This window comes from Orycteropus afer, unplaced genomic scaffold (assembly GCF_000298275.1).
Source record: "Orycteropus afer afer isolate SDZICR_OR568_19922 unplaced genomic scaffold, OryAfe1.0 scaffold00094, whole genome shotgun sequence".
Lineage (NCBI taxonomy): Eukaryota > Metazoa > Chordata > Mammalia > Tubulidentata > Orycteropodidae > Orycteropus > Orycteropus afer.
The window spans coordinates 8092014-8106297 of NW_006921681.1; the positions used below are offsets into that span (position 1 = coordinate 8092014).

Here is a 14284-nt window from a genome sequence, read left to right on the forward strand (position 1 = left end):
TGAACCCACACCTGTGGTTTCCAGCCAAACAAAAGACAGGCATATGAGTTGAACATTTACCTCAGGTAGATACACTCCTTGGAGAGAATAATCATGGGAGAAAGAAGGGCTGCTTATGCACAGGGAGACTCAGGGGGCAGGAGTGCATGGAGGGATGGACATAGGGAAGAGGTAACTATGGGGAGGAAGTGGGAGGGGAGCTGTTACATTGGGTAAACTGTGGTCAATGTCATGAGACAAAGTATATGTGAACCACTGTATGGAAAATGAATTTGCTCTGTAAACCTTCACCCAAATCACAATAAAATAAAATAAAAAAAACCCTGCACATTTGGAGAAGTAACTAGGTCATTAGTATGAGAGTAAGCCCAAGTTAAAGATTAAGTGTCTGGGTGCAGAGCTGTTGATCCCACTCTGGGTGGCATTCACTGTCACACTGAGTCAACCGCCTATAAAATAAGCCAATTTCTTAGACCTAATACAAAGATCTCCTAGGTATGCCTTCAGCACAGGCACATTGATGTTTCTACAACCATAGCTCCAGTGGATGATTCTTGCTCATCTCAGGCATCACTGTGGGGACCTCAGTAAGGAGAAGACAGCTGGGAATCTCCCCCTTTTGGTAAAGAGGATGACTGGGGGGAGCCAAAACCAGTGCTATTTTCCCCTCAGGACTTAGTTTTTTGTTAATCATCATCATCCAGAGAAATTGTTTTTTAAAAAACAAATAATCAAAAGAAAAGAACAGGAGCCACATTTATTTCCCAAGGGCCTGTCTGTAAATAACATGAGAGGAATCCTGCATTGGCTTCAAGATGGCTTTTCCTACTGGCTTCAGCATTATTATACTCTGGGTGTTGTTAGTTTTGAATTGCAATTTGATGATAGGCAAGGAGACTAGAAGTCTGAAGAAACCAAACTTGTGAAAGGTCCAGTGTGTTTTCAAATTATGCTATTTTAGTACTGAAAAACCCATCTTCTCTTAAACCCAAACCAAATCCATTGCCATAGAGTACAGAGACCCTGTAAGACAGAGTATAACTGCCTCATAGGGTTTTTGCAATCTTTACAGAAGCAGACTACTGCATCTCTCTCCCAAGTAGTAGGTGGTGGGTGTGAACCACTGACCTTTCAGTTAACAGCTAAGCACTTAACCACTGTACTACCAGGTCTCCTTCATCATCTCTGAGGGGACAGAAATTGTGCTCTCCTCTGCATGCCAACATATTCTAGATGCTAGCAAACACAACTGTAATCAGACTGACTGTTTTGATTAATGGTATATGTATAACTCCTCAAATATGATTCACTTTTTAGAATCAGGCCAATAAGTTTTTATAATAGAAACAAACTCTATGACATTGGGGGTGGTGGTACAGATTCTGTTGTCTTTCTGGTCTTTAAAGAGGCACTGAGAAACAGGCTCGGTGAGCATTCTAGAGAAGCAGGGTCTATTTACTGGATGGGTTTAGAGACTGACCTTGCGTGCGCTCTTCCACATGTTTTTCATGTATGCATAGGTCACCTGAGGGTGAATTGTTGGCAGGGGATGGTCAAGCTGCCGAGATGGATCAACTCCCAGGAGCAACACTAAGGTTTTATGAGCAAGAGCCTTAAAAACAAGAGAGGTCAGGTCATCAACAAACCCAGACAGGCACACCATTCCTCCTAAGCCTTCCACCTCACCCAGCCGAGGGGTTACTTACCAGTCTGCCACTCTTGCCACACAGGCTTGCATACTTGAGCCATGTTCTCATGTCCTCATGAGGGCTGACCACAAGGGAGCGCACCATAAGGATCTTCTGCCAGTCCTCCACAATACGCTGGCAGCCCTGGAATAGGCAGAAATGAGGATCAGCATACATACTCTACTAGTTTCCCCTCCCACAGCAACAGCAAAACCTACCCTGACAAAAAGGAGATGTATATATATATAATTTCAGACTTCCTCTAGATAAGGGGACTCTGAGGGAAACATGACTTATAAACTTGTCAATAATTATCTCTATGACTTTGGGCAACTTACTTAACTTCTCTGTGACTCATCTGTAAAATGGATAAACACAGGATGAACTTTATAGGGCTACTATGAGGATTACGTGAACAAAATTATTTACATTTCTTTTGTCAATCATGGATAATGCATTTTTAACTTTAATCGTTTCATTCTCTCTGGTTGAAAATGGCTATTGGTGACAAAGAAATTAAATTTAAAATGTATCATTCAAAAATTAAAAAACTAATTAAATGTATAAGAAATATAAATAGCTACATTTTCAAATGGCATTGTTTCTAAGTTGGTGGCATTTATGCTGCTGAAGTTATGAAAGCCTAGACCTACACTAAAGCTTCAGGAGCCCCGTATGCTGGTCTTGCTTAGACTCTTCCTCTTCCTCTTCATTTGGCTCAGGTAAAAAAACTACATAGAGAAGGGGAAGTGACACGTATCAATTCTTTTTAATTAAAAAAGCATAAATTAATTGTTATCAAAGGGGTTAAGATAATTTTATGTCGAAAGGCTGCTAAGAATAAAGTAAGGCTCTCCTCTCCCACCATTCCTCATAAGAAGTCAGACTCAGGAGGCCACAGGGCAGAGATGAACCACTAGGGGAGGTGGGTTTCTGAGATCTATCACTTCTTCAGCGGTTCCGTGAAACCAAATGAGCTGTCCTGCAGAGAGATAACTTTAAAGTCTAATAACAAATGCCTCCAGGCTTTTCAACAGGATATCATGCAGCCTAAAGCCTGAAGAGACAACCCAAGGCAAGAAGAGACTCAAGGGGAATAAGTCTGGCCCACAGGAGACCTGAGGTAGGGACTTTAACCTATGTGCCTAGACCCCCAAATGGCAGTTCTCCAGCCCATGCAGTTCACTGAATGTTTTCACAGCATGCCATCTACTTGGGCCAAATTTCTACCACAAATGTAACACTTTGTTTTCAGGCCTTGTAACATATCATACCATCTCATGAAGTGTGACAATAATGGTTTGGAAAGTTAGAAAAACAGAAAAAAGTACACTAAGTGATTGTTTTGGTTACTTCTCACCAACTGCAAATTTCTCCCAGATGCTGGAATAATTTGCTTCCTTTAAGCCAAACAGCGGATTATTGTCTCAAGATAGGAAAGACATGAGGGCTTACGGTAACGACGGTGTCCCAGACACAGTCAAGTCAGCCGTGTACCTCCTCTCCCCAAGACTCAGTTAATCCACTCCCCTTCCAAGTCTTGATCTGGATAAAGCCTGACTTTTTAGAATGTCAGATTTATCAGATCTCAGATTTGGAAACTCTACCCCATTACAGGCACTTAAAAGACCAGGGTGTGGACAAGGCAAGTGGGAAACACTTGCTTCATGGAATGCTTGCTTCTGGTGCCCAATAACAATTTTCCATCAAAACACTGAGTGGGCATTTCATAATTACTAATAAAAGATGTAAGAGGACTGTATGTGCTCCCTGCAGAGCCATAAACGACTGCATTCATGGATGTTCCCTGGCCCATTGCTCCTTCCTTTCCAGTGGAATGTGCCCTGAGCTTTCAAGACAGGAATGCAGCTTGGAGTGAAAAGGTTTTGTCACAGACTACTGAAAAGTGCTGAAAGCACAAACCTCAATCGGTCTGGAGAGAGAATTTGGAATTAGGTATGGATCTGGCCCAGAAGAAAGAGATTATAATTGAGGCGTCAATGATGACAAGCAGTGTGAGAAGTGGTTTCTGGAGTAGGAAAGCCTCTTCTCCTTCGCTGATAAACTTCCCCACCCACCTACTTAAAGAATGGAAGAACCGTCCTTTCCAAGAACACTGAAGACTGCTGACTCCCAGATCTAGAATCGACAGCTCCTCCTGCTAAAATGACCCAAATGTTGCAATGAAAGCACTGATGCAGGGCTTAGAAAGGTTTCTCTACAAGCGGAAACCTCAGTGGAAAAATGTCTCAATAGAGACAATAGGATGACTCTGGCCTGAGGAGCTGTATGGCAGGAGCTGGTAAATGAGAACATCAGGCAACTCTGTTTAAAGAGCAGGAAGTAGGTGCCACAAGTGTCTTTTGAGCAGAGGTTCTCAGCCTTGGCCACATTCTGGAATCATCCAGGGGCTTAGAAAAACACTGACCCTATTCTACCCCTAGAACTTTTGATTCAAGTGTTCTGGGTAGGGGCCTGGGCATTAAGATTTCTAAAAGCTTTCCAGGTGATTCTATTGCACAGCTAAGGTTGGGTATATTTTGAGGTTGACTCCTAACTGGCTTTCATAAACATCACTTCTTAAAATTATTCTATTTTACTCCTAGAGAAAGGTAAGAGGAGGCTGCAAAACTGGTCATCCTATCACAGCTAGTGGCTTAGGTGAAAAGCCTTCAAGTGTTTTGCTTTGATGCAAACGGGGCCTCTGTGGAGAAGGCAGAAGTATGATGTGTAGAAACAGGGCAGGAGGGGGCATAAGTGCTCATACCAGTCCTCTGCAAGGTGGGCAGGCAACCTAGGTTTCTTACTGGGCTCACCTGCAGTCTTTCCCACCAAATCTGGCGGATGATCTCACGTCGCTCGGGGACAAGTTTGTACTGGATAACCTCCTCCAATTCAGAGAGCATGTGGCAAGAAACCATAGCCTGATGGAAGCAAAAAACATTCCAACTTAATTACAGCAAAAAACATCCAAAAGACAGGATTTATTTAAGTCATTCTTTCTGGTGTCAGGTTATCTGCTGACTAGAGAAATAGCATGTTTCCAGGAGCCTGTGAGTCCTTAGCCCGTTCTGAGAAAAGAACTGATACAAGCTTCTCTAGCAACACCATGCAGAAAGTTCAACACTTACCCCATATGCTCGACTGTAGCTCTCTCCCGCCATAGCAGTTAACTCAGCATCCAGCAGGTCCCTGGCTTTGTCGATGCACTAAAAGAGAGACAGAGAGCCCCTGGAATTGGGCCTAGGGTTGGGAGCTTAAGGCAGTGCTGATATTTTAGGCTTTTCCAGTTAGTTGCAGAAGTTATTTCTTTCAGTTAAATTCCAGTGATGAAGAAAAAAATTCACTGAGGCAGTGAAGAAACTTCCTAGGTCTGAATGGCTAGAGAAGAGTATTATCTAATTCTCAACAAAGACAGAACCATATGCTTGGCATCCAAATGCTTAATAGCTATCTAAGACAACACTCAAGCCCTTGGGTGGTAAAGGAGGGAAATGTGTGCCTAAAGACAGAATCACTGTGTTCTTGTACCTCAAAGGACAAGCTGGGGGTCTACCTTCTTTCAACATTTCCTTGCTGGGTATCCTGGTGAAAATAGACTCTGAACATGCTCAGATGGCTCCAGGTGGCCATCTTCAGCTTCAAAGCACCCTGTCCTCATGTGGAGTGCCTCTGAAGGCTGTAGTGTGATGCCTAATCCTCCACATCTATGGGAGCTACTTGCCGCTGGCATGGGCAGCCAGGTGGTTCTCGTCACATAATCAGCGCTTGTGAATGGCTGCAACACTTGAGTTTGAGTTGTCTCTGTGCCACCAGTTAACAACCTTTCATGTGGAGCTTCTCCTTTCTTGAATGTTTAAGGTTAATTACTAGGTCCCCATCCTTCCCATGTGCATATCATTTACCCAGGCGCCTTATCTAAGACAATCTGTTGCCTGATGGAGTGGGTGTCATTTGTTCATTATTTCATTCTGCAAGTCAGAACATGGTTTTCAAATAAAGTGTTAGCTTCCCTGGAAAGTAATCACTGTGTGACACACCTGCATAGCTAAAAAGAACCTTGAGATTAATTTCTGCTGCTGAGTGGGGACTGCCTACTCTCTGAATCTTCCTTTGGTGAAAGTGACAGTTTCTCTATGACAAGGAACGCCTTGTCTCTCTATGACAAGGTGATAAAAAGCAGGTGATGATGACTCCAAAAGTCAACTTAAAAAATGGTAACTTCTAGAGCATATTTGTCCCTCAGAGCAGAAAGGGGCCCTGGCTGACGTGCTGGCAGTCGTCCTCTTGTGGAGCATCATAGTGCAGAGCTGTTCCGATGTACCTACAAAGCCAAATGAGCACAGCAGCCTGTGTGCACAGACACCATGTGCTCAGGAGCCATGCATAATAACCTTCTCTTGGCAGAGGGTCTAGGGATATGTAGATTTCTACCTGTTGTGCCAATGAGAAGAGGTCCTGATGCAGCGCCAGCACAGCTCTGTAAAATGCCCCATCATGGGTGTCCCGAGGGATCATACAGGTGTACTCTTCCATGCTGTCCCACTGACCTGCATGCACACACGGGGGCGGGGGGAGATAGAAAAGCATTAGAGTGTCAGCTGACTGGACTACAGACAGGCAGTACCTCAAAGAGTCTTGTATTACTTTCATTAGCTTGGGGTTCAAACAAGACAAACTTGAGCCTAACCGTACCCAAATCCTGTAAAGGCCTTCTATTATGCACTGTGGCACTGAGTAGGCCAATGTAGCAAACAAAGACACATCTCTCTTCTAAACACAGGACTCCACTGCTACCCTAGGGAGCACCAGGACAGATGAGCGAAACCACCCAAATGCAAAGCCTGGCCATCAAGTGGCTTGAATGCAGCACCTCATTAACCTAGCAAGCTCTCTCTGGTTTCTCCAGGTGAGATGGAATAGCTTTCTGTTCTACTAGTGAAGCATCTCACAGTTCAGTGGTACATTGGGAAATTACATTTTCCTCTAAACAATTGAAAATGACCATTATACAGACAGGCGATAGGATCAGACAAATAGCTTGCTTATTTCACTCAGGCAATACCTTTGCCTCATGAGGAAGGAGATAAATATTTTAAGAAGCTCTGTTATAACAGAAAGATGGGCTAGGTCACAACATTGTGGTCTCTGTGTTATGCTAGACTGGGGACATGGTTGCATCCAGGAAGAAATATTCATTTCCCCTGGTGGAATGAGCATGTATCAAATGCCAGGATTCCCAAGACCATCTGCAGAAAAGATATCAGCTCCATTAGCTACAAACTGCAAGGCTGCTGATTTTACAAGGCACTTTCCTGCCTTTCACTCCAGAACATCGGCTCATCCATTCTCTATGCCTTTGGGCAAAAGCAAATAGCAAAAGATGACTCCTCAGGAAGCAATTTGTTTTGAAAAATGTTTTGGCTCAAGCCCAGGGCTCATGAAATGAAAAGATGTAAGCTCTGTGACTCAAGTAGGCTAGAAAGGAGGTAGAGGTTATATAAGCCTTCTCTGGACTCTATCGTTGAAGGTTTTTGCCTGGGACATCTTATGGATCTTCTACCCTTTTATTAAGCACATCTCTGAAACAGATATTGTGAATCTCATCAGCAGGAACCTGATGCTGGAAATTCATGCATTTGTTGGGATTAAATGGAATCTCTTCTCTAAAATACTCTGGGAGTGGAAGGCAGGTAGAGGAAGGGTTGGGGTAAGGAGAAGGAGAATAGAGAAAATAAAATTGTTGAAGAAGGTGAAGGGGTATGGAGTTCATTATACTATTCTCTTTACATGTTAGAGAAGTTCTATAATAAAAGTTAACAATGGAAGAAAACAGACAGCTGTTTCCTACATTTACTCCTGCTTGGAATAAAGACATGATGAGTGGAGCTCCAGCAACCACAAGAGATCATGAGGTGGACTACAAAATGGAGACTCTGTGCTAAGAAAGCAGAAATACGGAAAAAGGCTAATGATGATGGAGCCCAGAATATCAGTCTGAGACAACCTGACTCTGGATTTCATTTAAAAGAAAAAAAGTGAACCAATAACTTGTTTAAGTCAGATGAAAACAAATCAACCCTACAAAATCTCAATTTTGATGCTTGCTCATCTGTGCTGCTTGGTCTTCTGTGAAGTTAGCTGGAACCATCAGGTAGAGAGAAAACAGATGGAAGATGCAGGAGCAAGTAGACATCAACTGCTTTCACATTCTGGAGACCTGGCATCACCACCTCGTGGAGTACCTTACTCTTCAGGTGCATGCCCTAGCCTCATTCTCCCCATCTTAACTGGGCTGCTTGTGAGGGAAGCCTTACCTAAACCCCATGCGGCTGCAGCAGCCATCCGGGCCATCTTGGCCTGAGTCTCATCATTAACCAAGGTCCACTTTTCACAGCACTGCTGGTGGAGCTGCCCCCTGAAGAAGAATCATACAGTCAGATTAACCAAAATTACCTCCATACCAGACAATTTTACTTTCTAGTCCTTTGGGTCACCTAGGGGCTATAGAGGAACTGGCATAATATGGGTCTGCCTAGAACTGAGAGCCTTTAAATAGCACATCCTACTGAGTCATTTAATGGAGAAGTAAATGGGTGGTGACTTGCTGTTTCTATAGCCTGGTGCTTATAATTTGCCAGAGGGTGAGTCTGTCAAAAATAGGGGCCTATCTAATTCTATGTGATGGAAATATCCTGAACATCTGGCCTCTTCTATTAAGTAACTTCTCTCCTAAGCCAAAGGACTCAGGGCTCTTTCCCTTTGGCAGACCTACAGAGAAAGCAATCTGAAGAGACACATCTGGACATTCATTCAGGGTTGTGAACCAGTTCACTCAGGGTTTTGAACCGGTTCATTTCAGTGTACTTCCTTGCTGAGGATCTGTAAGCATCACCAGGGTCTTTTTAAAATGTAGATTCAGATTCAGTGCATCTAGGGTGGAAAAGAAAAATCTCAACGGGTTTGAACTGGAATGAAATGGTTTGATGCCCTGCATTCATTCTGGGCTCAAAACTATAGGGAGAGCTGGCTCTTCAAAGTATTATACAAATGGCTTCAGTCTGAAATGAAACTCACATAGGATCAATCTGCACAGAAAGTGGGCAATGGTCACATCTACCAGAAATCCAAAAACCCAACAAAACCCACTGCTATCATGTCGACTGACTCACAGCGATCCTATAAGACAGAGTAGAACTGCCCCATGGGACTTCCAAGGCTATAAAGGCTATAAATCTTTATGGAAACAGACTGCTGTATCAATCTCCTACAGAGTGGCTGGTGGCTTTGAATCAGTGACCTTTTGGTTAGCAGCCAAATGCTTTAACTACTGCACCATCAGAGCTCCTTACCAAAAATCCAGATGCTGCTTATTTTCAGAATTTTGCACAATTACCATGAGTGTGGGTAAGAACTATGATATTGAGATATGAATGGTGCTTAATAGGCTCCAATACACCAATTAAGCACCAATGAATGGTGCTTAATAGGCTTCCAAGTGAGTGGAAGTCTTTTCAAGAAGAAGGCCTTCCTACTGACTGTTAAAACTGTTGCCCTTTCATGTTTCACTTGTGATTAAAAGGAAATAAAACTCTATTGCTCTGCAGACATGAGGCCCTGCTGTCAAGGGAGCTTTAAGACTCAGCTAGGAAATGTTGTAATCTTTTCAGTTTTCTGAAAGAGATGTTGCAGGATGTTTTAACATGGTACTGAGAGTAGATTCAAGAGAAAAGGCACAAATTGCAAGGGGTTTGGTTTAGAAGCAACATAGAGGACACAAGCTCGCCGCACTAGAAGGTGATGGTAGGGGAAAATGTGGAATCAGTCAGTGCTGATGGGATCTAGGCTGATCTCAGTGAATGCTGACTGGTGACCAAGTCTAGAGCTCTCGATGCCACATCCAGCATCATGGCATGGAGAACATCAACTACACTATTTCTGGCACATGATCAAGAGAGCCACAGGCAGCACTCTTGTCTCAATACAAAGATGAGACCAAAAAAGAACAGGGCTGAGGAAAAGGAAGAACAACCAGGCAGGCATGACACCTTAAGCACTTACTAAGTCACAGAATTAGGATGTACCTCAGCATCTTGCCATCTAAATCTGGAAAACTTCACTACTGGTCCAGCTTTTGGGCTAGCTTAGAGTGGTAGTTTTCAAACTCTTGTCAGCATTAGAATTCCTGGGAGGGCTCATTTCACCCAGACTGCTAGGCCCCAATCCGAGCTTCTGATTAGGCAGGTCTTGGAAGGAGCCCCAAAATGTGCATTTCTGACAAGATTCTCAGTCATGCCGAGGCTGCTGGTCCAGGGACCATAGTTTGAGAACCAATGGCTTGAGGATAAGAGTACTCCTAACTCCAATAGATGAATATTTTTGTTGGGGTCCTGGCAGGAGGTAGGGGAGAAAGTGACATAATTGCTGAATGGTGCTTCAGCCCTAGAATCCAAATTTTAAAATTTGATGGCCACAGGCAATTCTGCTCCCCTCTGCTCTTCATCACGGAGCTCTGGTAGTATAGTGGTTTAGGCATGTAGCTGCTAACCAAAAGGTCAGTAGTTCTAACCCACCAGCTGCTCTGTGGAAGAAAGATAGGGCAATCTACTTCTGTAAAGATTTACAGCCTTGGAAACCCAATGGGGGTTGCTATGAGTCAGAATCAACTCGATGGCAGTAGGTTTGGTTTTGGTCTACTTTTCATCAACAACACCAGTGTCTGTGCCACAGGTCAGGTGATTTAGCTTTTCCTTTCATCCAGCTGCAGAGAACATGGCTGGCGACTAACCCCCACATACTGTTCCCTCAAAAGGTGGTGCAGCAATAGAAATACCATATGATCCAGTGATCCCAGGTAAATATCCTAGAGAAATAAGAGCCCTGACATGAGCAGATACATGCACACCCATGTGCATCACAGCATTATTTATACAGCTAAAAGACAGAAACAACCTAAATGTCCATCAGCAGAAGAATGGATCAACAAACTATGGCACATACACACAATGGAATACTATGCATTGTTAAAGAACAATGATAAATCTGTGAAACATCTCATAACTTAAGAGGCCATTATGTTGAGTGAAATTAGTCAATCACAAAAGGACAACTACTGTATAAGACCACTATTGTAAAAAGTCAAGAAAAAGGTTTCACAAAAAAAGAAATATTCTTTGATGATTACCAGGGGTAGGGGAGAAAGGAGGTAAACCACTAACTAGAGGGTAGACACACATTAACTTGGATGCAGGGAAAGTTTTTTTTTAAAAAAAGTGAATACTGTTTATATGAAAAGTTAGCAGGAATACAAAATATGGTTAAAAAAAAATGACATCTGGAACAACAACAAAAGAAGACACTATGCAGTGAACAACTCAGGAGCAGTATTGGTACAAAGAACACAGGTATTGCCTGCAGGATGGGCTTGGGGAACAGCTGTCAGAATCTGGATGACGTACCTGGAGAGAGAGAGGCAGGGCTCCTCTCTCTATTCACACACATTTGTTACAAAAAAAAAAAAAACCCAGAATATACTGAGTTCCAACCTTCAAGGGGGAGAGGGAAACAAAAAAATGAAAAATATGAAATTGTCTGTGGGGCAAAAACTAGGATAAATCTTCTGACAATTCCCACTGCACACCAGGTAGGCCTGGGGTAAAGATCTGCCTTCTAGGGCTTTCACTTTTCCACCAAGTATAGCAGCACCTCAAGTAGCTGCCGAGGATCTCCCTCCTCAGGAATCTGTTTTCAAAGTCAGGTAGGCCGGGTCAGGGACAGCGTGGGGAGGGTTTACTGAGGCTCACCTTGGCTGTAGGTGTGCTGTGTGTGCCCCAGGGCTCAGGCCTAGCTTTTGTATTAGCTTCCTGGAAGCAGATGAGTCCCGGGAAAGGGAAAGGATCATCCCTGCTGCCACCTCTGGGGAACACCTGCTTCAGGCTGGTTCAGAATACATGCTCAAAGCAAAAGAATTTTAGAAATTGCCCTCTAAATAAAATGGGCTGGATAAACCATACCAGAAACCTGCATTGTGATCAGGAAAAGGATATTCTTTCATCTCTTTTCGTCTCCTGAATTCTTAAATCCTTTGGTCAGCATCATAGCCACTTATACTGTCTAGGTAATTATGAGATTATACAGAACCCAAGAGATCAGAGGTACACAGATGGAGTGCTGCAAAATGAGGGGACTGGATTACTCTGCTCTTGGGAACTCTCAGGTGAGCTATCTCAACCTCTATGAGCCTCAGTTTCCTCAACTATAACATGAGAGGATTCAACAAAATCCTATCTAAAGACTCTTCTAGGAGCTCTGGTGGCATAGTGCCTAAGGCATTTGACTGCCAACCAGAGGGCTGGCGGTTCAAACCCACCAGCCACTCCTCGGAAGGAAGGCTGGGCAATCTACTTCCATAGTGATAACCACCTTGGAAACCCAAGGAGGGGTCGCTATGAGTCAGGATTGACTCCATGGCAGTGAGTGTTTAAAGACTCTCATAATTATCTCTGAGCTGTGCCCGCTTAGGTGTGCTGGGTGGCACAAAACAGTTCAGCACTGGGATACTGACCAAAAGGTTGGCAGTTTAAACCTTCCCACAGGTGCCTTGGGAGAAACACCTGGTGATCTCCTTCTAAAGGTCACAGCCCTGATAACCCTATGGAGCAGTTTCACCACCAACACACTGAGATGCCATGAGTTAGAATCGATTTCACAGCAATGTTTTGTTTTTTTCTGGTCCCTACACAGCCCATCTAGAAAAAAAAAAGTGGTTGTTTCTAATTTGAAAAGTGGGAAGAAGAAAAGAGAGGGGACCAGGAAAGGTTTCAAGGTGGAAAGAAATGGTTCAGAGGGACCTTGAAAGTAGGGGAGGAATTTAAGAAGCTGAAAAAGAAGAGTAGGAGAGCAATTCAGGGGACAGAATGAATGAATGCACAGGAAAAAAAAGAATTCCGTAGCGTTTGGAGAAGAGCAAGTAGTTTGGCCAGAACTCAGATGATCAGGCAGAACACACCGAGAAATGGGCAGAAGAAGTGGGCAGAGCCACAACATGAAAGACTTTGAATGCCAGGTTGTGCCATTTATGTGCAAATCCAAAGGCAATAGACTGTGTGGATCATAACAAATTATTGGTAACATTGCAAGATATGGAAATTCCAGATCTCTTAATTGTGCTCATGGAGAACCGGAACACAGACCAAGAGGCAGTCATTTGAACAGAATAAGGGGATACCGGGTGATTTAAAATCAGAAAAGGTGTGAAGAAGGGTTGTATTCTTTCACCATACTTATTCAATCTGTATGCTGAGCAAATAATCTGGTAGCTGGATTATCTGAAGAAGAATGCTGTATCAGGATTGGGGGAAGACTCATTAACAACCTGCAGTATGCAGACGACACAACCTTGCTTCTGAAAGTGAAGAAGACTTGAAGCATTTACTGATAAAGACCAAAGACTACAACCTTCAGTATTGATTACACCTCAATATGAAGAAAACAAAAATCCTCACAACTAGACCAATAAGCAACATCCTGATAAACGGAGAAAATACTGAAACTCTCAAAGATTTCATTTTACTTAGATGCACAATCAACACTCATGGAAGTAGCACACAAGAAACTTGCATTGGGCAAATCTGCTGCAAAAGACCTTTTTTAAAGTATTAAATAGCAAAGATGTCACTTTGAAAACTAAGGTGTGCCTGACCCAAGCCAAGGTATTTCCAATTGCCTCAGTGGCATAGCGCCCAAGGCATATGACTACTAATCAGAAGGCTGGCAATTCAAACCCACCAGCCACTCTTCAGAAACCCAAGGATAAGTTGCTATGAGTCGGAATTGACTCAACAACAGAGAATTACATGTATGCGAAAGCTGGACAATAAATAAGGAAGAAGGAAGAAGAATCAATGCATTTGAATTATAGTGTTGGTGAAGAATACTGAGTATTCCATGGACTGCCAGAAGAACAAACGAATCGGTCTTGGAAGAGGAACAGCCAGAATGTTCCTTAGATGGGTGGATGGTGATACTTTGTCTCATATACTTTGACATGTTATCAGGAGAAGGCCATCACACTTGGAAAAGTAGAGGGTCAGCAAAAAAGAGAAAGACCCCCAAAGAGATGGACTGACACAGTGGCTATAACAATGGGCTTAAACGTAGCAACAGCTGTGAGGATGACGCATGACCAGGCCATGTGTCATTCTGTTGTTGTATACAGAGTTGCAATAAATCAGAAGTGACTGACTGGATGGCACCTAACAACAACAACAACAACAACAACAAGAAAGCATTCTAGGAATTAATTAGAGCTACATTTTAAGAACACTTACATCTTTTTTTACCTTTCTTGGTTGCATGGCAGCCAATTTGAAAGTGAAAAAGAAACTGTTTTTGAAACAATGTGGCCTATTTTTGCTAACATCCCTTTCTTTTTCTTTAGATCAGTACTGTTCAATAGAACCTTCTGTGATGATGGAATTGTTCTTTATCTGTGCTGGCCAGTATGGTAGGCACTAGCCATCTGTGGCTCTTGAGCACTTGAAACGTAACTAGTGTGACTGGAAAATTAAAATGTTAATGTTATTTAATTTAAAAGT

At 43.0% G+C, this 14284-nt stretch overlaps 1 protein-coding gene across 1 annotated transcript in view; it reads right to left on the reverse strand.

Moving 5' to 3' along the window:
• Positions 1–14284, reverse strand: part of MTOR (mechanistic target of rapamycin kinase) — a 187749-nt gene that overhangs the window by 49503 nt on the left and 123962 nt on the right. The window contains exons 31-36 of the mRNA XM_007942626.2: positions 8006–8106; positions 6123–6238; positions 4820–4897; positions 4505–4612; positions 1707–1832; positions 1481–1612 (exon numbers count right to left, since the gene is read on the reverse strand). Coding sequence (XP_007940817.1) covers positions 1481–1612; positions 1707–1832; positions 4505–4612; positions 4820–4897; positions 6123–6238; positions 8006–8106 — 661 coding nt within the window. The remainder of the gene's footprint in view (positions 1–1480; positions 1613–1706; positions 1833–4504; positions 4613–4819; positions 4898–6122; positions 6239–8005; positions 8107–14284) is intronic.